Source organism: Sinohyriopsis cumingii, chromosome 5 (assembly GCF_028554795.1).
Source record: "Sinohyriopsis cumingii isolate HCF-2022 chromosome 5, ASM2855479v2, whole genome shotgun sequence".
NCBI lineage: Eukaryota > Metazoa > Mollusca > Bivalvia > Unionida > Unionidae > Sinohyriopsis > Sinohyriopsis cumingii.
Genome location: NC_142965.1, coordinates 141,976,852 through 141,997,651, shown reverse-complemented (window position 1 = coordinate 141,997,651; position 20,800 = coordinate 141,976,852). Strand labels below are relative to the sequence as shown.

General features: G+C 33.8%; 2 protein-coding genes across 2 annotated transcripts in view; both read left to right on the top strand.

Annotated features, from left to right (window-relative positions):
* LOC149800375 (uncharacterized) overlaps positions 1-2,947 on the top strand; it is a 48,729-nt gene extending 45,782 nt beyond the window's left edge. Inside the window, exons 7-8 of the mRNA XM_089958407.1 lie at positions 1,996-2,082; positions 2,510-2,947. Coding sequence (XP_089814533.1) covers positions 1,996-2,082; positions 2,510-2,947 — 525 coding nt within the window. The remainder of the gene's footprint in view (positions 1-1,995; positions 2,083-2,509) is intronic.
* A 7,783-nt stretch (positions 2,948-10,730) lies between these two features.
* Positions 10,731-19,363, top strand: LOC149800374 (von Willebrand factor D and EGF domain-containing protein-like). Its single transcript, XM_089957225.1, has 7 exons — positions 10,731-10,870; positions 11,601-11,772; positions 14,223-14,413; positions 14,998-15,270; positions 15,886-15,994; positions 17,690-17,825; positions 18,658-19,363. Exons 2-7 carry the CDS (start codon positions 11,691-11,693, stop codon positions 18,719-18,721), a joined length of 855 nt encoding a protein of 284 aa, XP_089813351.1. The 5' UTR covers positions 10,731-10,870; positions 11,601-11,690; the 3' UTR covers positions 18,722-19,363.
* The last annotated feature ends 1,437 nt before the right edge of the window (positions 19,364-20,800 follow it).

The following is a 20,800-nucleotide window of genomic DNA, read 5'->3' as shown; positions in this document are numbered from 1 at the left end:
GAGGAAGAAGTAAAGAGATTAAGAGGCTTCATTCACTCTCCCTATGTGAGAGTGGGAACATTGAAGGAGGCCATTAATCATGTCACAAGAGTCAGGTGCTTCTTAGAAGATATCTTGGAATAGGTCAACTCAAGAAAGCAGAAGAACTAATGAGGAAAGTGCTGACAAAAGAAGTCAAGAAGATCAAAGAAACCTGGGCTAAAGAGAAAAAGGAAAGAGACAATATAAAGAAAAAAGAAGACTTTGAAAGGCTAAACAATAAATGGATGAAAGTCCAGGACAAATTCAGAGCGATAAGCCATACTGACTGGATGACAGAGACAGAGATAAAGAAGAAGAAAGGAATATTGGGAAAGGTCAGGAGATGGATGAAGAAATGGAGGAAATAGAAGAAGAACAAGCCAAAGGCCCTTTTTAGGGCCCTCATAGGCCTCGAAAAGAAATGACTTTGTTGCCTCCCTCAAAAAATTTAGTTTGGTATGTTGTATAAGTGTTTGTCTCTTGTCTGTGTTATATAAAATCTCCCATGTTAAATTCCCATTGTCCCTAGAGAGTCCCACCATGTTAAATTCCCATAATCCCTAGACAGTCCCACCATGTTAAATTCTCATTGAGGCTAGACAGTCCCACCATGTTCAATTCCCATTGTCAGCAGAGTGCCGGTCCTGTATTTCCCATGTTCAATTCCCATTTGTGCTCTCTATCGTCCCAGGTGTTTTTCCTTCTTTGTCCTCATTTGCCCTATACATTTTTGCCTCACATCGTGCCATGGTGTTTTTCCTTCTTTGTTATCATTTGCCTTAGATCGTCCTCATACACTCCTACCTGTGATAACACTTCTGACAGTGAGAAAGTCTTGTATGTTTATCCCCCATGTAATGGCATTCAATAGGCATATGTAAATTTTTACTTATGCATAAACACTGGTGTTACGTTTTAGGATATATAGATGATACATCGTTTAGAAATAAAGAGAAATATAGCTTTCTTGGATTTGCAAGGGAATAAGGTTGAACACGAGTGCGTACTGGTCCTTGATTGTAAACAATCAATACTCACATAATGTTCAGTTAGAGCAAATAGCGTAGATTGGTTTAAAACACATTTATGGAGTTCATGCAGATCATCGTTTTGCCGCAGTGTGCCTTGTGTTCATAACGGGTGGCTATCGGTTTACATTGGGATACATGTATGTAGACTGCAATTCATTACAACAGGCTTTAGTTAATTAACGTTCTCTACGACTATCAAACCAACAGGTACTCAATGCCCTAATTTCAGTCCGGTATGTCTTCTCTCCAAAATGTATTTGTCTATGGTGTTCATCAGGTTAAAATATAATTATCTATTTTCTTCGCTTATATAATACAAAAACTTGATAACACTGGTATCTTAATGCCATATAAATTCTTCAAACCTGTGAAAATCGTTAAAACTTCACAATATAGACACGATATTTAATGCCATATTGTGCATTTTGAAGTATCTCAGTAAAATCTAGAGGCAATTTTAATCACATTTTTAAATTTTATAAATTAACGATTAAATGCATGGATTTTGCATTATTATCAATATCTAATTTCGTTCTGTCTCTGTGAAGTCGGTTGACAACATTCATTTTTTCCGTATCAACAAACGTCAGGTCAAGAAAAAGAAAGTCCTTCAAGATTCGCTTTAAACTTTTCACCATGAGATATAATTGCATTTATTTCAAACGTTCGAGGAACTTTGTAATCTTCCCATTGCAGCCAACCTGTAAGAATATTAATTCGACAACATGCATCTCCTAAATATCTGGTTAACTCAGTTGTAGTAAATTGATAGCTTGTACGTGTAAACATTCATCTGTGAAATGTATATCGATATCTGTAGTCAATACGCTATGTATGAATAAAGTGAAATGCTAAAGCAAATAAGAGGTCAACAGTTCAAATCTTTATATTCTTAATTTGCTAAATCATTTACTTGTATGCACAATTAACTGCATAATTTCAGATCAAATGCAGTGTTCGTGCCAGCATTACTAGAGATGGGAATCTCGGAAACATGACAGCAAGCTTGGGATTTTGGATCGGAATAAAGGTAAATCATACGTTTAAATAAATGATTGAAACTATGACAAAATCTGTTGAGATTTAGTCAGTTGTTTGCACTACTCTAGGTCATTTGTTAGCTGGCTGCCAAATTGTTTGTTAGTATGTTTTTTTTTCAAGACACAGAAACACAGATACACACACACACACACACACACACACACACACACACACACATATATATATATATATCTGTGTGTATATAACTTTCTTGATTACCTAAGTTGGAAACATGTATGTCGCTAAACATATATTCTATTATATACTGTTAGAGATTGTGCTTATAAACATCAAGATTGTCATTAAGCATTTACATCAGCGTCATCTTTATTCATTTGTTTAATATTTGTTCAGCTCTCGGCATTGATGGATACATTCGTTTTCCGAAAATGTGCATTACACTTAATTCCTTCTAGATTCTTACCCCAACTGTAATTATGAAGCAGGGTGGAACTGGAGTTGTTCGCCTGCAAAGTACTGTGCCCTTTGGCTGCATCATATATAAGAGAGATCCGGATTGTGTTTTAAACATTCAAATGTATGACGATCATGATTCATACGATTGCACGGGTAGCAGCGTATCTGTGAGAAAAAGTGGGAAATGTGGCACCTGGATCCAAGCATCAACGTTTGAAGAATCCGTAGCTGGTAGCTTTTCTTACAAAGAAACAAACATAACAATCACTACAAAGGACACACAGGACTTTGTGCAAGATCGAAACCTGTTCCGTCTGAGACTGAAAACGACAAGTTACAGCGATGTCAATGACATAATGCAGGATAATTACCTTGGATATATTAGTGCAAGTATTCCAAAGTCATGGTTAATACTGTTTTATAGCGTTATTAAGTAAAACATGATATTTTTTATTTGAATTCACAGACTTTTTGCAAGATATGAAAGTCATCTTCTTATCGAAGCAGTCTGAAGCTTTAACTTTCCCATTAGAATGTCTTTCCCAATACGTAATTACTGATATCACTTTACAGTCATTTAGAATACCGTAAAATTAAATGGTAAGCCACAGTTACTAAAAATGCTCCTGATGAAGTAGAGAATTACGAAATATCTACATATTTATTAAAGTGTACAAATTATACTAATTTATCTGCATTAGCAACATTATTATGTCGTACAGGTTAGAATACATCATTGCCAAAGTACTGGGTATAATAATTAGAAAACCATATTTTTCTTTGCATTTGCCTCTGTATGGCTGTAAAATATGCTATGTTGGAATTAAATTCTTTAAGCGCTGTTCATCAATGTACAATTTTAGCTGGAAATATCAATTCCTTCCTCCACAGGTGCAAGTCCAAGAGGAAAATACTTGGATTGGCAAAAATTGCTATGCACGCACATATTCCCATATGATGACATTTGATCAAAAGTAAGTGATATTAGAATAATTAAAACTTCTATTGAGCAGCTTAGTGCATGGGAATGCCATCTATTATATGCAATGAAGCAACCGATAAACATATTCACATACCCACAGTTTTAAAATTATAATTGACCTCAGCTTATAAGAGAATTTGCTTTGTTAGAAGTTAAAGAGAGGTAGACTACTACAAATTAAAAATTAATATATTTCTCCACCAAAAAAGTAATATGGTGCGATAATGACAAACATGCTACCAGCATGAACATGTTTAACAATATTACCGTTTGGAGTTCATCGCGTGCAGTACATGACGTGGTATTTAAATGAAGTCTTTTATATATTTTAATTTTATTGAATTAGGCCCTACGAGAATCAAAATCTTTGAGAATTTGTCATGTATCGGCATACAGAATACAAACAAGAGGTAAGACGATTATTAGAATACGAAACCTATTTTCCATTTATACATTTATTTCACAAAGGGTATATCAGAGTGTACTAATTATACAATGGTTGCGTCTTTGTGTCTGTATGTGTATGTGTTATAGGTGGAACCGAAGCCCGTTTGAGGTAGATTAATAATTTTGCGACATCTGTATGGGCACCGTTCGCAGTGTGTTCGCCGTTCGTTGTAATACCTTGTATGACATTGACAGAGTTATCAAACAAATATCAGCCTTTAATAAAACTGACATTTTTGGGATGATATCTTCTGTTATAGCAAATTTCATTGGTTGCCATAATAAAATAGTAAATAGCACTTCTGAGTCAGATTGAACATACAAAGCGTTTCAACGTTGTAAAACGATGTCGTACAGGCAATATAAATTCATCCACATACGAAAGGTTGCAAGTTAAATACCATTACAAGATTTGAAGTTTCTGTTTGCTATAAACCAAACACTATATGCTTTGTCGTTTCGTTTTTCTTTTTCTTTTTTTTGTTTGTTTAGGTTTTGTGTTTCTGTTTGTTTGTTTGTTTTCTTTTCCAAGCGTAACATATGTAGCAATACATACTGAAGCGATTCGTGTAATTATCTTAATACGTCAATGTGTACATGTTTTTTTTTATATACGGATGTATGCACAACACGTGAAAGAAAAGAGAGGAATATAATGAACACCAATATTTCACCCATAAATACTAATATATTGTACACTTACATATGTAATCAATATATTAACATTAGGACTTGTTATTGTGTTCCAGTCATGTTTCAACGTATTTAGTATTCATACCTCACTTAATTAGGAACCCGTGCCTGAAGGTATGTAATAGCAAGTATTGCTAAAGCAATGTGGAAATAAGGATAAATAAAATAAAACGGCTATGTGGTTTGTAGAAAAACCAATTCTTGTTCTGTCTCGCTACTTTGGCAATTTATGTGTCATGATTCGACTCAAAGTACCTTTGCATTTATTTCATTTTACATGACTTTTGAAGAAGACTTCTTGCTCATATATCCTTTGCACTGTCTGTCAGCATTGAAATGTTACATATTGTGGATGCCCCTTCATTATACATTTTATTTTCAGGTTCAAATGAAAACGTTTGATTGCAATGGTCCAAAATGTGCTTGTGCTGTGTCCATTAGGGCAGGAGGTGAACTGTTTATAATTAACGTCTGCACAATGCCAAGTCTTATAAACCATGCTCACTGTGGGGAAAAACTGATGAATATTAGAAAAATACATGAGTATAAGTATGAGGTAACGACATACTATATTAACCTTTCCTGTAATAAATAATGTCGATGCGATAAAACACCAGTCGTTAAATAGATATACAAGCAGGTTTTTATTTATTTTATGTGTTTTATCATTGTTCTACTTGTATCTATTACAAGTACATGTTCTAACTAAGGGAATGAAATTTCGAATTCGTTCCTTGGGGATTATATTTTTAACTCGTGCAATGAAAATTTAAAAAACAATTACCTCAGTATAATAACTTAAACATGAGCGCGGTAATATGTTGAGTACAGGAAAAGTCATTCGGTAACAAATACGTCAAAATGAAACAATTGAATGAGGATTATAACCATAGATTGATATGTTTCGGTCGCGGTCGTGGAGCCTTCGACGTGACAAATAAATGCCAGTTCTTATCGAGCGTTCAAAATACTTGTATCATGCAGACGGATGATGTAAAGAGGGTAATAAAGCAACGGTAATAATATTACATACCTGCAGAATACTAAACAACCAAACAATTAAAGACACTTTGCCAAAACATGTGATCCGCCACTGTATACACATTACAGCTACGAAATGCAAAAGACTTTATGATATTGCTGAAACAATTAGGTGTGAGTGAACAATACTATCCAGATGAGAGGTAATTAAAAGAACAAGAACAAACTCTCACATTATTCAATGAATTTAAAAAATATCTAAATTAACAATATCTCATTTTTAAATCGGTAATTAATTTTTCATAAATTAGATGATACAATACGCGTGTTCACAAAACAGGTAAGAAAAATCAATATTGCCCTGTTGTAAACACTAAGCCTCTTCAACAGAGAAATGTAATCTCTGCACGGAGAGATTTCGTAGTTACTGGCTTTCAGTGACAGAATGCATGCCTTCCCTAATATAATAACGGTATGATATGCATTTCTTACAAAGAATACAAGGCATAAAATAGGTCAATATAGTATGACATACATTCCTTACAAAGAATAAAAAGTTTAAAATTTGTCAGTCAGTATAAGGATGATTGATTTTATTTATCATGCAAATATCTATTGTAACGTTGGCTTATATTGCAGATACACATGCCACTTGGAACAATGGTAGTGGTTGATATAAGAAACTGGCCCCCACCTTTCTTCAGCCTGGATATAGACATCACACCGTCCGTAAAGGATGTAGGGAGAACACTGGGTCTATGTGGAACACTGAATAATAGCCCAGCTGATGACTTTACCATGCCTAATACAACAATCATACAAAATAACAATGACTTTTCCAATTCTTGGAAGTAAGTTAATTGTTCAAATTGTTACCGTACAAAATCAATACAAGAACAGCAAGCAGTACGAGACTGAAGGGAAAGTAAAACAAACGAATTTATACAAAGGAATACAGCTTGACGATGACCCGTGTTTCTTGCTTAAGGGCCCATCAATTACATGAGCGGTGATGGGGGGGGGGGTAAAACAACAACTCCTGTTATTACAGAGGACATAACACCAAATTATTTTAATTTGTTAATACTTGAAGGTCATTGTTGTTGATGGTGGATAAGAAATGTTATTATCAGGCTTGTCATTAAGTATGTAAGCGGTTATTTTGGGCAGCTTGATTTTGAGAGAATAGACGCTACAAAAAAACCGACTGATTAGATGTATTAGAACTGATTTATAAGGCAGAATTTCCTGGAATATAATATTTATAATTGCTCGTATTAAACATATGATCTGCACGTGGTTCTAGAAAGGAGTTCAAGTGAACGGAACATGACGATCGCGTTAAGATATTTAAGACTTATTATGTTGTACGACAGAATGCAATCCTACCACATAGGGTAAGTGGATATGAAAAGAGTTAACACATTGGGAAGTATAGGCCAATGGTCGGATACAATGCTTTTTGATTTTGTACTCGCACAACGTTGACTTGTCAGTTTTCAAGTATCATATGTTTAGTGTATGCCATTTATTGGTGAAAGAGAAGGCCTATCTTTGAAAACAGTTCTTTTACAGCATGTTCTGTTCTATTTTATTACCTTGTTATTTCAGATATGTTCTAAACTTGAGTTAGTTCCTCGCTGCGTAAGATTTTTCTACAGCTACCGATTTGTTATTATTATTATTATTAGTAGTAGTAGTAGCAGTAGTAGTATTTAGTAGTAATATAAGTAACTAGTAACTGTATCATTATTACAGAATTAATGGATCCAAGTCGTTCTTGGACCCATCAAATCAAAAACCAGACAACTGGGATGAGCAGCTTTTCCTCTGTGTTTGCCCAGCTGCACTAAACACAAATACAACTCCAAGCACAGTGTCAGGAAATAGGAAAGATCCACTATGCTCCCCAAGTGTATATCAAGCATGTACCAAAAATGCCGTATCTCCAGTAATCAAAGGCACTGAGTACATTGACACTCACTGCAATATAATATCAAAGCGTTCCCTGGCCTCTCAAGAAAAAGAAATTCAAAGAATACTAAGCAGTAACAGGATCGTTGACGGAAAGACGTTTTATTTGCATTCAATCACAAAGGTAATAGTCAAGGTCTTAAATGTCGTATTATATATTGTATCAATAACCAGATATGTGCATTTGTATGCAGTCGAGGGAATATTGTGATAGCTGAATCATTGGAGATATCATTCAAGAGATTATGTGTGATAGCAAAATCACTCAGGCCAGATCCTGTAGTAGCACATTAATATAGTAAAATGTGCAACACTTTTATTCCTATATTAATGACCAACTATCCATATTCACGTCTTATCTTACACGACCCAAACTGAGAGCTGGTTGCTTCTTTAGCTCCTCTTTAGCGACATTATTACTATGACAAGTACTCAAAACTGAAACTTCCACAACTATTATGATACCTAGGTAAATATGTGTATAACACAATTCAACTATGATAATTATCCCGTTTCTTCAACATCTCCCTCTTTCTCTCTCTCCCTGAGGATGTATGTACACACAGGTTTCTATCTCCATTATTCATTAATATATGTAAAAGTGCCTTTTATATGAATCATGTATTATATTGACTGTTTTTCTTTTTGCATACGTCAAATAGATTAACTTTGTTATTTCTGTTCAATATATGACTAGATATAACGTTCTGATGAAATAGGAACTAAGTGCCTTTCCAAGGGCATATCTATTTCACCTAATCAGGTGGTTTTTATTTTATTACTAGAATGTGATTGTAAAGTGACATTTGTTTCCATATTTCTCCCTTGGATGTACATGACAATGCATAGTTGCACTGAAATCCATAATTCTAGACGAGCTTTGAAACACATGTGGGCAATGATATGTTTTATATATAAACATGTCATCACTGTACAATCTACGAGAGGTGATCATGGGTATTCATATTGTAGCATAATATCATTATCGTCATCGGGCATAGAGGTGCCTAAATCCCTAATATATGTGGTAGTCTAGTAGACTATCTAAATGGAAACTATGGTAGCCCTCAAAGAAGATTGGCAGCCCACATTTTGTAATGAATAGAACGTTTAATTTAGCAGATCTTTAAAACCATGAAAGACAATTAAAATTCCAAGATGGTGAAAGGTTTAGAAAATCTAATAGACAATCACTCCATGTACACAAGTTAGTTTATTAAAATATGTATTTATAAGCACTTGCACTCAAATATCTGAAATATTTAAACTTGACAAAGCAATGTGTTTGCCTCATGGCTTCTAAACAGTACACATGCTTTAAAATCTGTGTCCTTTTGCAAAAGAAATAAAATTGGTACGCCTTGTAGCTTCAGTTGTAAATCAAATGAATCAAAACGATAAGACTCGATGAAAAGGCATTTATTTAAGCGTACATATTTGTCTTTTACAAATATATTCATGTCATAGCTTGATAAATTTATTTGTCTTTAAACAAACAACATTCTTAAATTTTGAAGAAAAGCATTTAAAAGGGTTAGTTCTTTGCTCAATTCTGGTTTATTTTTAAATGATGTACTAATGAATCCGAACCCATTTAACAAAATGTGACTAGCCAGTGTAGTTTCGTTAGAAAAAGATAAACTTACATTAATCAGCTTCGGCATTCCTCAGCTACCATCTCTCTTAAGTAGACTGAAATGGCGCACAACAGAGTTTGATACACTGAACCATTTAATTGTGCTTAAACATGCGACTGTAATTTACAAGGAATTACAGGAAGTATAGTACATGAAAAACAAAAAGGCTATAATCTATGCAACATATTCTTGCACAATTTGGTCGCAGTTCCGAGGTTGACTGACCTCGGCAATGGGCACCATGTTTAAATCAGTACAACTTCTACCCTGCCCTGTTTTAATTTTAGGGTTGATGTCGTAAGTTGTATGATTAGAGTTTACAACTACCGAAAAAAGGAAAAAGTATGGTAGTCCTGGGGTCTTTAGAACCTTACACTTGCTTATTTTGAAAGCGGAATTTCGTAGTCCCTTTCACGCGGACGAGCAATTTTTCCAAACGAGATAATAGTATGACCTTATGTACTCCGTGAAGTTAATTATCAACGAAGTAGCAGCATGTCAGTAGGCATCATAGCCGGAAAGACATTTTGAATTAATAGTAAATAAAACCATTTAAAAGAGCGTCTATACCAAAGCCCACGTAGAAACGTTTTACCAGTGTAAAACATTTGCTAAATCATCACTCTGTAGAAGAACGATGCATCGTAACTATGGTAGAAACCGTGTAAGAGACAAAGCAGACAGAAGATTTCCATTTTGAGGAAATCGGGTGATACTGTGAAAATATGTACCTGAAAAATGACGAATTAATATCAATATGTAACTGATACATTATTACAATTTCCTTCGGCACTTCCGTGAAGCTTACCATAATCCATTTTACTCGTAGGAAAACATGATGATTAAATAGGACCGCTTTGCCAATGAACAATAGACAGAGTCTAACGGACTGGAAACGACACAATAAATATACCTTTTTATATGATAATACGTAAATTATGTTCATGGAACACGAGAGCTACAGCAGAGTTGAAAAGCAGTCAGTTGGCCTTCGCCGTTAAGTCATCAATAAACAAATTTTCCATATAAACCGTTCGATTTTTTTCATGCTAACTGTTTTCATTGTTGGTGGAGGGGATACTAAATCAGCCATCAGTTAGCCTCAATTTGATACGATTCACAAAGCGAATGAATTGCTCGTTAAAGATCTTGACGTATTTATTACAAAGAAGCGTGAGAAAGAACTGGCGTATGAGAGCCCTTGATATGTAGACATGCTCTCACACTATTGCAAGTGTTTGTGTCAAGTGTGACGCGATAGAAGTGCATGGTATCACCGGAGGGTGGATAATTTGATAATGGCTTTACATTTTATTCATGAACTTTAACCCTAGATTTCACTGAAATTATTCTTGACTAAATTTCTCCCTTCATACTGTTGGCAATATGTATGTACAATAAATGAAATCGATTTTCGGACACATTATTTATATCGAAACGTTTCAAAGAAATGCTTATACTGACTATATGATTTTTCTTTGCATTGCTTTTCCAAGAGGGCAACAAATAATTACACAATCCAAGAAGCAAAATCCACTTGCGAGACGATATTTAACAAAAGTTGCTTGGCAGCCAGCGTTGAGAGCCTTGCCAAAAGCAACGTGCACAAAGACAGCGCTTTACATGACTGCACTTTCGACCTAAGTGTAAGCATACCCATACCTTGTCCCACTTTTGCCAAATATTTGTCAGTACCATGCAGGGTATACTTTGAAATGGATATATATATATATATATATATATATATATATATATATATATATATATATATATATATATATATATATATATATATATATATATATATATATATATAAGATGCATCGCATACTAAATATTACTAGTAGTACCACATACTATCAAAAAGAGAAATGCTAAAATTAATTCTAAACCATCACTGTTCAATTGATATAAATAAATTTAATCAAATTCAATCCATTACAGTTCAAAATAGATTAATAGATTCCACTGGGATTTCCAAAGCTTTATTTCAAACGTATATTAAAAAAGTTATTGAGATCGTATAGCTATTATAGTAGCAGTAAAAAAGCTGCATCACATGTGATATTTTAACTTTCTTACTAAAGTGGATATTTTTTTATCGTTGAACAGTTAATAATTTGCTATAGTTTAAATACATCATAGCTCTACGAGCACGGACGTTAGGCCGTAACAGTGATTCCATAAAGCCTTTAAGAGAGTATGAAGTAAAATATGTCGATGTTTCGAACCTTAAAAGAAATATGTTTTTTTTGAGCTAACTGATCAAAACTTTCTCCACAGCATTTCATCTACTGTAAGACAAAGAGATAATAAATCAGTTACCATACATAATTAATTAAATAATAATTTCTCAGTGACCTGACTATATTTCAGACAACAGGTGATTTGAAATTGGTAGATGTCCATTGTTCGAGTTACATAGCTCAAACGGAGAGGAACATAAGGAGAGATAGCGCCTTAAGGATGAATCATTCACACGAGATCGAGTCTTTCTACGCACATACCTGCATCAACAATTGCAGTGGACACGGAGATTGCATAAACGGTATATCTGGCAGAGCAACACATTTCATTTTGGCATCCGTTATATATATCCTTCCTAAATGGAAATTATTATGAACAAATTGGCGTAAGGGACAGGATGGAAAATGTTGCTGTAACATACCACCTATAATTGACAAAAGGCTAAACATTCATAGTGTATCTATTTCAGCTATGTCCAGCTACATCAATATCGATCAGTAAACTCTCTTCTAAGGATTATGTGTGAGTAACATAGACGGAAACAACAACAGGTTGTATCATACGGTTATTATCGAGAGATATGGACATTTTATATCTGAATAGTAGCAAGTAGCGCGAGTAAAATATATTATTATCACTAAAAGATAGCATGCTTGATGTAACTCCCAACTATCTGTCTTGCAACATGACTAGTTCTTATTTGACTTTATCGCACAGTTGGATCCATTACAAAATAGCACATGAAACGGTTTAAGTCAATTTAAGGAGGGAGCAGTAAAAGTTCATAAACAAGAAGTAAATAAACTGCATAGACCAATGTGTCAAATGATATTTGCAATTAGTGCAAAATAAAAATATGGATCGTTTCCTGAGCTTATAAAAATCGTTCAGGCCATTAAATGGTAACACTGAAGCTATAAAGTTGACAAGTTTAGTTATGTTGATATGAAATTGACAATATGTTATGCAACATATTCAAATGCATTATGTATCGTAAATGATTCAAAAACAAAGGCCATCATTCTTCATTCTTATCAATTCAATCTCCCCAGTGTTAGTACCGACATCTGATTGTACAGAAATATCAACCATACAACTACTATTTCATGTGTGGTTCATTCATTGGCATTCAATAAATTCAGACGTTATTGACGAGGCCTCATTTGACATACACAATGGTAGCTAATATACTGTTAATCTGATCCGAAAGAACTAAGTAATATGCAGTGTGATATAGTCAAATGTAGGCCTACTTAACCACCTGATACTGAAATTCTCTCTAGTTTGAACATGATACACTGGTACATTTTGCAGTCTCATAAGAAGACTGTTATCGATACCAGTTGCTAAAGAAAACAAAAAAAAACAGAAACAATTTCTCTCTTACACAGACACACACATATTTATAGTTATATAAAGTTATATATATATATATATATATATATATATATATATATATATATATATATATATATATATATATATATATCTGCGGCCATGTTGACTTAGAGTTGATTGTATACGATCTTATCAAACTGAAATATATATATGTTAATTGTGACTCAGTATACTTTGTTGAAATGGCATGTTTCGTAACCTGGTACACTGGAAACGTACAAGTTGTATGCTATCCAATTAAGATGGGCAAAAAACAGACGACCTTACTGGTTTACCATCTGGGATCTTGGTTACTGCCAACCATAAACGGATGTAATGGCGTAATCTACTCGACTCTATTTATTAAATAGTTTGCACAGATTATGTTTATACTGCATGAATGATGCTATTGTTTCCATAGATAGATGATTAAAAATCAGTTTAGTAAAAGGTAATAAAACAAGAACTATTTATTACAAAATGATTGACCTTTAAAGGAATGCATCATGTTAATATGTACTTGATCATATCTAATGAAACGACCTAGGTATAAATTTCTAGCAGACTAAAGTCCAAGACACCTGACTGAAGCAATATAAAATAATCAATACCGAGACTCATCATCATCATCATCATCATCATCATCATCAATTCCTTACCCCAAAAGGTCATTGAGGCAAAGCAGTTCTCTAATGTCGTTTCGGAATATTCAAATCCCATGCCGGTCCTCTCCTAAATGTTGCCTTCCCAGCTCCCACTAAACCGATGCTAATGTTCCCAAATTTATTTATTAGCAGGATGACTTTATTTATTAAGAAGGTGCATGATTAGAGATTGTAGCATCCTATTCCTATATATTCGTATAAAGAATCGATTCTGGACATAACAAATATAGCGTTGGAGTTTTTGTACATTATCATTGAAGAACAAAATTGTTTTTCTTTTATTCTCACTTTACTCATAAATAAAGTATTCAAAATAGAGAGTGAACAATGTGTCATCTATTTACATTTTATGTTATTTTTCTAAAGGCGTAAATATCGTGGAAAAATAGTAATAGGTCCGTTTTAGTATCTGTTTGTATGTTCTGCGCAGTCAGTAACAATTAAGGCTTTGAAGTTACGTTCATAAATCGCATGAAAGTGTTGCTGTTCAAACGATTACAAAGAGGAGCTAATATGGAATATATTTTCTGTTTATTTAATAATTTGATGGCATATACCAGGATATATATTTATGAAAATATGAATTTATCCTACAATTCATCAAACCTTCTAGCTTTGATGGGATGTATTTTTTTCAGTTCCAATTTCTTGAATTACTTTGATACAATGCATTCTTTATAGTTCTATGTAGAGCTAATACATTCTTCAGGAACCTGCACATGTCACGACCATTACATCGAACAAGACTGCTCTATTTCCATAAAGGACCCACCTGTGGTAGTAGATACATACGGTGGAGGACTGTGTTCGAGAAGCAGCGACGAATGTTGTGGACGTTTGCCTATATACGGATATCGCTTTGTTTCGGGAACAACAAAACAAAAATTGGAAACATTTCGGGTATATATTTATTATGCAGATAGTGGAAGTGTCCTGTTGATTAAATGACGAGTTCTGAAATCCTAAATACAAAGATACAAAGATATGTTACTGATTGATGAACTGATTTATTCATTGTAATGCTTTATTGATATAGAATTAGAAATATTACAGAAGGTGATATACACACATGTGAATAATAGTTATACTCGCTAATCAGAACAATAAATGAATGTATCTGAACCTTTTTTGTTAATAAACTAAAGCCCAAATTAATGCTATACAACTTTGCGCTCAAACTTAGAATCTATATGTTTTCTCTATGTATGTAAAATATAATCAAGGAGGACAGTCTGCATAATTTCTCACGAGCTTCACTGATGATCATAATGGCAAAAATTATTTTACCAGGAAGAAATTAGTTTAAACTAAAACAAAGATTCGATGTTTAAAACACTACTTATACAAATCGTGCATGGATTCGATACTAGTTCTGCATAGTAAAACACACATACTAATGGTATAACGTAAGATGGATGAATGAATATTGACAGTGAACGAGATGATGACATAAATATAATTTGTCTTGTGTTTCTATGACCAAGGTGATGGATAATGGAACGATGGAGATTGTCAAAACTACCGTAAACGACCTTCAGATTTTAAATGCCTTTCAAGCAGACATGGTCGTTCCATGCCATACTAATACAAAAAGATCCACCAGTTCTGGCACCGGTCCTGTTGTTTTGGTATATGGAGTCAGGGTGTCCTTGACCAATGACGGAAGTGTGTACGGTTCGTCAAGATATTTCTACACTTACGATTCTCTGTGCCAGGGCTATCAGCAAAGTAGATATGGATACACATTCTATATTAAGGTAAAGCAATAAACAATTATGCTTACTTTTACCTACCTCTTCTATTCAAACCTAATCACGAAAAAAGTTGGAAAGGCTGAGTCTTCTAAACTACGGTGGACTGTATTTAATAGCTCATGCGTAAAAGACTGCATGCTTTAGGCGACACATTAGAACAGTTTGCAGCGCTTTTATTAGCTAAGAGAAATAGATTTATATAAAGAAAACTACGTCAAGACTTCTCTTTCAGTAACCGAAGGTTGCTATATAATTTTGTTGATTCCTTATTTTGTGCTATATCATCGACATATGCTTATTAAACATTGGATGTCAACATCGCGAATCCACCTATTCATTAACAAAGCCCAATCTTGGTATTTGATGATTTGCTATTAACTGCTTTCATGGGCTATTACCTGCAGTTTTGATCATATACAGGAAATTGTCAACTGAGAAAGCCTCATAAGCAAACCAAAAATAACATTAAAATGGCTAAATCATGTGCGAAAAGAATAATCTCACAAAACATTTCACCATTCATTTAATAGTTAAACTTGTACTGTATTCTAAGGAGGTCAACAATACAATTATCCATTTAAAAAATGTATCTACATTTCTGCTTCTTTTCTTGTTAAGAGTGGGAGATGTTACATAAATGGCATGTGCTATACTGAGGGCGAGAAGGCACCATCCGATGGTTGCAAACAATGCAGGCCTGGGATCGATCCCTTCTCCTTCACCGGCGGTACGTATGCTTGTTATATTACTGTATATACGGAAAGAGAAAACAGAAAGACAATTTAGTCCAACGCTTACACCTTGTTTCTTTAAGATCTCTAATACTTATAAGCAAGGCTTATAAAGACTGATGTGTTATGCATGTTGGTAAATGTTTCTTGCATACCCTGCAGTGATGGCATAAGTATAATTCAAACAGTGTTTATATGGACATTGACTTACTAAGCCTGAGGATATAGATTAGAAACCCAAATTTATCGTAATGTTGGCTGTACACAGTTTGTGTGGAAGACTGTCAGTATACGAAATATTGTAATTTAATTGAAATTTCTCGTATATATTGAGATCATATTGCAATGTATTCATTAGCGTTGAAACTCCTGTGATGCTATCTTTTTTAGTAAAATTCGATGCTTTTGTACAACTTCCTTTGCGGGACTAAGAGACTTCAACTCAAAAATGTTAACCACAACTTTAAGAATATTGGTTTTACCTGTGAACAGTATTGTTCACATGGCAAAATTGGTTTGACAAATAGTTTTCCGTGTTTTTTAACCTTTGTCTTACAAATTTCTTCCATTTCTCTGTGAGCCATTTGGCTGCGACACATATATCATTACCCGGGTTCTTTTATACTGTTTAAAGAGAAACGTTCCGATGTTGTCATTTGATAAAAGGCAATGCATCTCCATAACGTAACCAATAAATGCATTATAAATATGAATATGTATGCACAGTACCGTTGGTATAAATTCGCCTACAAGACTAATGGTTTTGGTAAGAGCGCCTTTATTTCATCTGAGTATACATTTGCAATCTCCATGTGCAGTTGTCACATAATTTTATTGGTTTCTTGAAGATTCGAGTTTTTGAGTCAATGGCAAAGGATGTTGGGTGCACGCTTGTTTCTCGAATCAGTTGATTTTTCGAATAAAGTATATCTGAGTTAATGTCCTTTGACTTTCACCATACAAAACATTGTGGAACAATACGAATATTTTTTTAATCAAAAACGGAAAGTGTACATATAATTGTATCAATATAATAACACTACACTTCACCAAACACCATTAATACGCACTTTGCATATTGGTTAGAGCGTTTTCCTAGGATGCAGGAGGTCACGGGTTTTATACCAGGTCGAGTCATACCAAAGACTCATACAAACGGTACTAACAGCTGCCTCGATAGGCGTTCAGCATTAAGAGGTTCGTGCTAGGACTGGTCGGCCTGGTGTCAGGATAATGTGAATGGGTGGGACACCAAGTTATATGTCTGCGGTATGATGCACCAGTGCCAGACATGACTATAAACTGCCACACTGAAAACATCATAGCGATATGACTGAAACGATTTTAAAGCTACTTTAAAAATCTGAGTCACGCACACACACACACACACACACACACACACACACACTTTCTATCAGCAATGTGTGTATCTTTCTGTTCTCCATTCATTTCCTCGTATATTCTCAACACTCCCAACAACAAATTGACGTGATAAATTAATATAAATAATTAATCGCCACTACTTCTTTCTTCTGCTACTACTACTACTGACACTGTTGATGCCACTCGGAATAGATTAAAAACTCAATTTTAAGAGAAGAAGAAAATATATCATGAAAATATTTAACGTTAAACCAAGATCATTGTTTGAAATGTCACGAGGTTTAATCATGAATACAAACCCTTGACAGAATGCCCGGAAAAGAAGCTAGCAATATCGTTAGAAGAAACGGTGATAATAGCGCCTGTAGTGACATTCCTAACGCTGATAGTCTGTGTAATCAGCATACTAATAGGTGTCAAGTTGTGCTACAAGAAAACGAAAAGGTATTACTCAAATATTAAGGCTCATACATTCTTCTATTAGATTACACACTGTTACCTATAATATTCAATCCACATAATCTTTATTCTCACGAAGGTACATAGTTAAAATAGTCCCTTTCAAATGAAATGCTGATTTAACGTTTTGCCATTATCTAATAAAATGGAAGCACTATGTTCAAATCTTGATTGATAATTATGTGTGCTTTGCCGTTGTTTTAATTTCAAACAATCCCTTATTGCAGTGATTCTCCATTTTTCTAAATTACGATTCTGCGACTCATTCAAGGCATTGCATAAACGGAATTTGCATATTTAGTACGCTTATGGGACTACTATTTCTTGTCGTAAAAGGGAGCCACACTGTTTATCAAGTATGTGACGTCGTGTCCTGCGTACGTTTATTGTTTATTTTAAAGTAGTTTCATATATTGTCTCTTGATTTACTAATTGTCATACTTGCACACTTACTGTAGCCTCACAATCATTGTTTCCTACGGCTTTTGATTGAGTTGATTGCGTTGTGACCAAGGCGAATTAAATTAATGACTAATAGTGATGTATTTAAATGCATGCCTCTTAAGTGAATATTTTAAGCTTTATCTCCATCTACCTTTGGTAACATTTTAGTTAAAAACGGATTATTATAGCGGAAAAGAATTTGTTACACATTTAGTTTTTGTCTACTTTGCTTCTATCATGAATTTCATGATCAATTTTGATTTCCCAAAGAATCTCTAATTATCTGTATATTGACGTTTACAAACGTTTAGACCAGGTTACCTGTATCAATGTATATGATATGCAAAAAACAATGTTTTATTGTGTTCTACAGGGTAAGCGGACTATCCAACTCGGTTAGCGAAATTAGGACCCCGGAAAAAAATCAAGTTTGGTAAAGAAACATCCTTTTCCAGAGATGGAAGCAACGGATGACCATGTCAAATTTTCATCCAAGAAATAGATAACAGTTTTCCAACGGAGAAAGGCAATGATCAAGCATGGACACCGGTATCCATTTCAACGGATTTGACCTAACAGTTGCATACCTTAGGAGAGATAAAAGGACCGATAATTTTGGTTATATTTTGCTACATGTACTATGTAAATGGATTTAAATTGTTTTCTATAATAATATATTTAATTATGACCATGATTTGTACCCAATATAATATGGACATAATGACAATGAGTTGTACCCATTATAATATGGATGTAATGACCATGATTTGTACCCATTATAATATGGATATAATGACCATGATTTGTACCCATTATAATATGGATATAATGACCATGATTTGTACCCAGTATAAGATGATATAATGACCACGATTTGTACCCAATACAATATGGATAGAATGACCATGATTTGTAACCAATATAATATGGATATTACGACCATGATTTGCACCCATTATAATATCAATATAATGACCATGATTTGTACCAAATATAATAAAGATTATATGACCATGACTGGTACCCATTATAATAAAGATATGACCATGACTTGTACCCAATATAATAAAGATAATACGACCGTGATTTGTACCCAATATAATAAAGATTAAATGACCATGCTACTCTCAAGCAAGTCCTGAAAATACACTGATTTACATATTGAATTCCGAAACTTGTTATCTGCACTCTACCAACTGAATGGGGTAGAATATAAAATGAGAAACAGTAATCTGTTTCGTTATATACTTCAATGACCCGTTTATGTATTTTAAAATGTCATAATTATCGAGGGAAAGGCTGCTCCATCAGAAGATGAAATAAACTGAACCTTTGTTTACATTTTTCACTTCAGCTACGATTACTGTACTAAAACATAATCTGCTTCATTAGTAGAAATGCCGAACAAAGGTAAATATCATTACCTTAATTGGTATTATTCACGTACTCTAGCATCTTTGTTTCAGAATATGCCATACGTTTGAGTTGAGAGGTTGAACTAAATGTTTCTAACGTTTGAAGTGAGACGTTAAACTATATTTTTTAAAAGCAATTTCATCTCTTCAAACTTGTTCGTCCCACAATTCCTTTTTAGTCTTAGAAATTTCATTTATTTACAATATTAAAGTTGTAGATTACGCTAATACGAAGCTTATATCCCAAAGGCATCAAAAAATTTCCTAAATTTTGAATTAACTGTGCTATGATTTGCTCGTTTTACAAATAAATATATTAGAGCAACGTAATATAAGATTTAGAATCAACTTAAAGTCATAAGACATATAACTTCAATTTGTTAATCGAAATATTTTGTCATTACGGCAGATACGTGTCTTAACTAAACTATTCACTGAATTAAAATAATATTAAAGGCCGCCAAATTGTTACAAAAATAGGTCGCATCGAATGTGTATTTCCGATGTAAACATTGGGCGGGAAGTAAATTATCGCCAAGTATTGGTTCTCTTCAAACATAACTAAGACGTGCTACGTCGTTTACATTCTCACAATTTCAACTGACGACAAGCATAAATGTAACACAGCAAGTTTAGGTCTTAAAAATATTTTCTTTGAAACAAATATTGAAACTTTACCTGATACTACATAACTTTAACGCGGAATAGTTAGAAGTCAAAAGACCAACGCAAGACATGTTCTTTTTTACCAATTAAGTGATGGACAGTTGTATTGGTACCCATGCAGTAAATGTCTGATATTGATAAAACCCTTATTCGCGTAATATATAGCACCTCATCTGCTAATTTACTTTCATAGTTTATAAAGAGCCTGTCTTCATCTTATATATATATATATATATATATATATATATATATATATATATATATATATACGTCGATCGTGAAAGAAGTAAGACAAATGCACCTGTCAACTACGTTTAAGGTAGCAATAGCCTTAAATAAACAAGGTCTAATGCTTCAGGCAAGACTCACTACTTTTTATAATTATAATGGGTAAATTATTGTTACATCATGATTAAAGTTTTCAAGATTATCACA

Bases quoted from the DNA above. Each gene is read 5' to 3' on its own strand.
- LOC149800374 (XM_089957225.1), top strand. From the start codon at position 11,691: ATGAATCATTCACACGAGATCGAGTCTTTCTACGCACATACCTGCATC. The intron at 11,773-14,222 runs GTATATCTGGCA...TACATTCTTCAG, and splicing joins ACACGGAGATTGCATAAACG to GAACCTGCACATGTCACGAC. The intron at 15,995-17,689 runs GTACGTATGCTT...AACCCTTGACAG, and splicing joins TCCCTTCTCCTTCACCGGCG to AATGCCCGGAAAAGAAGCTA.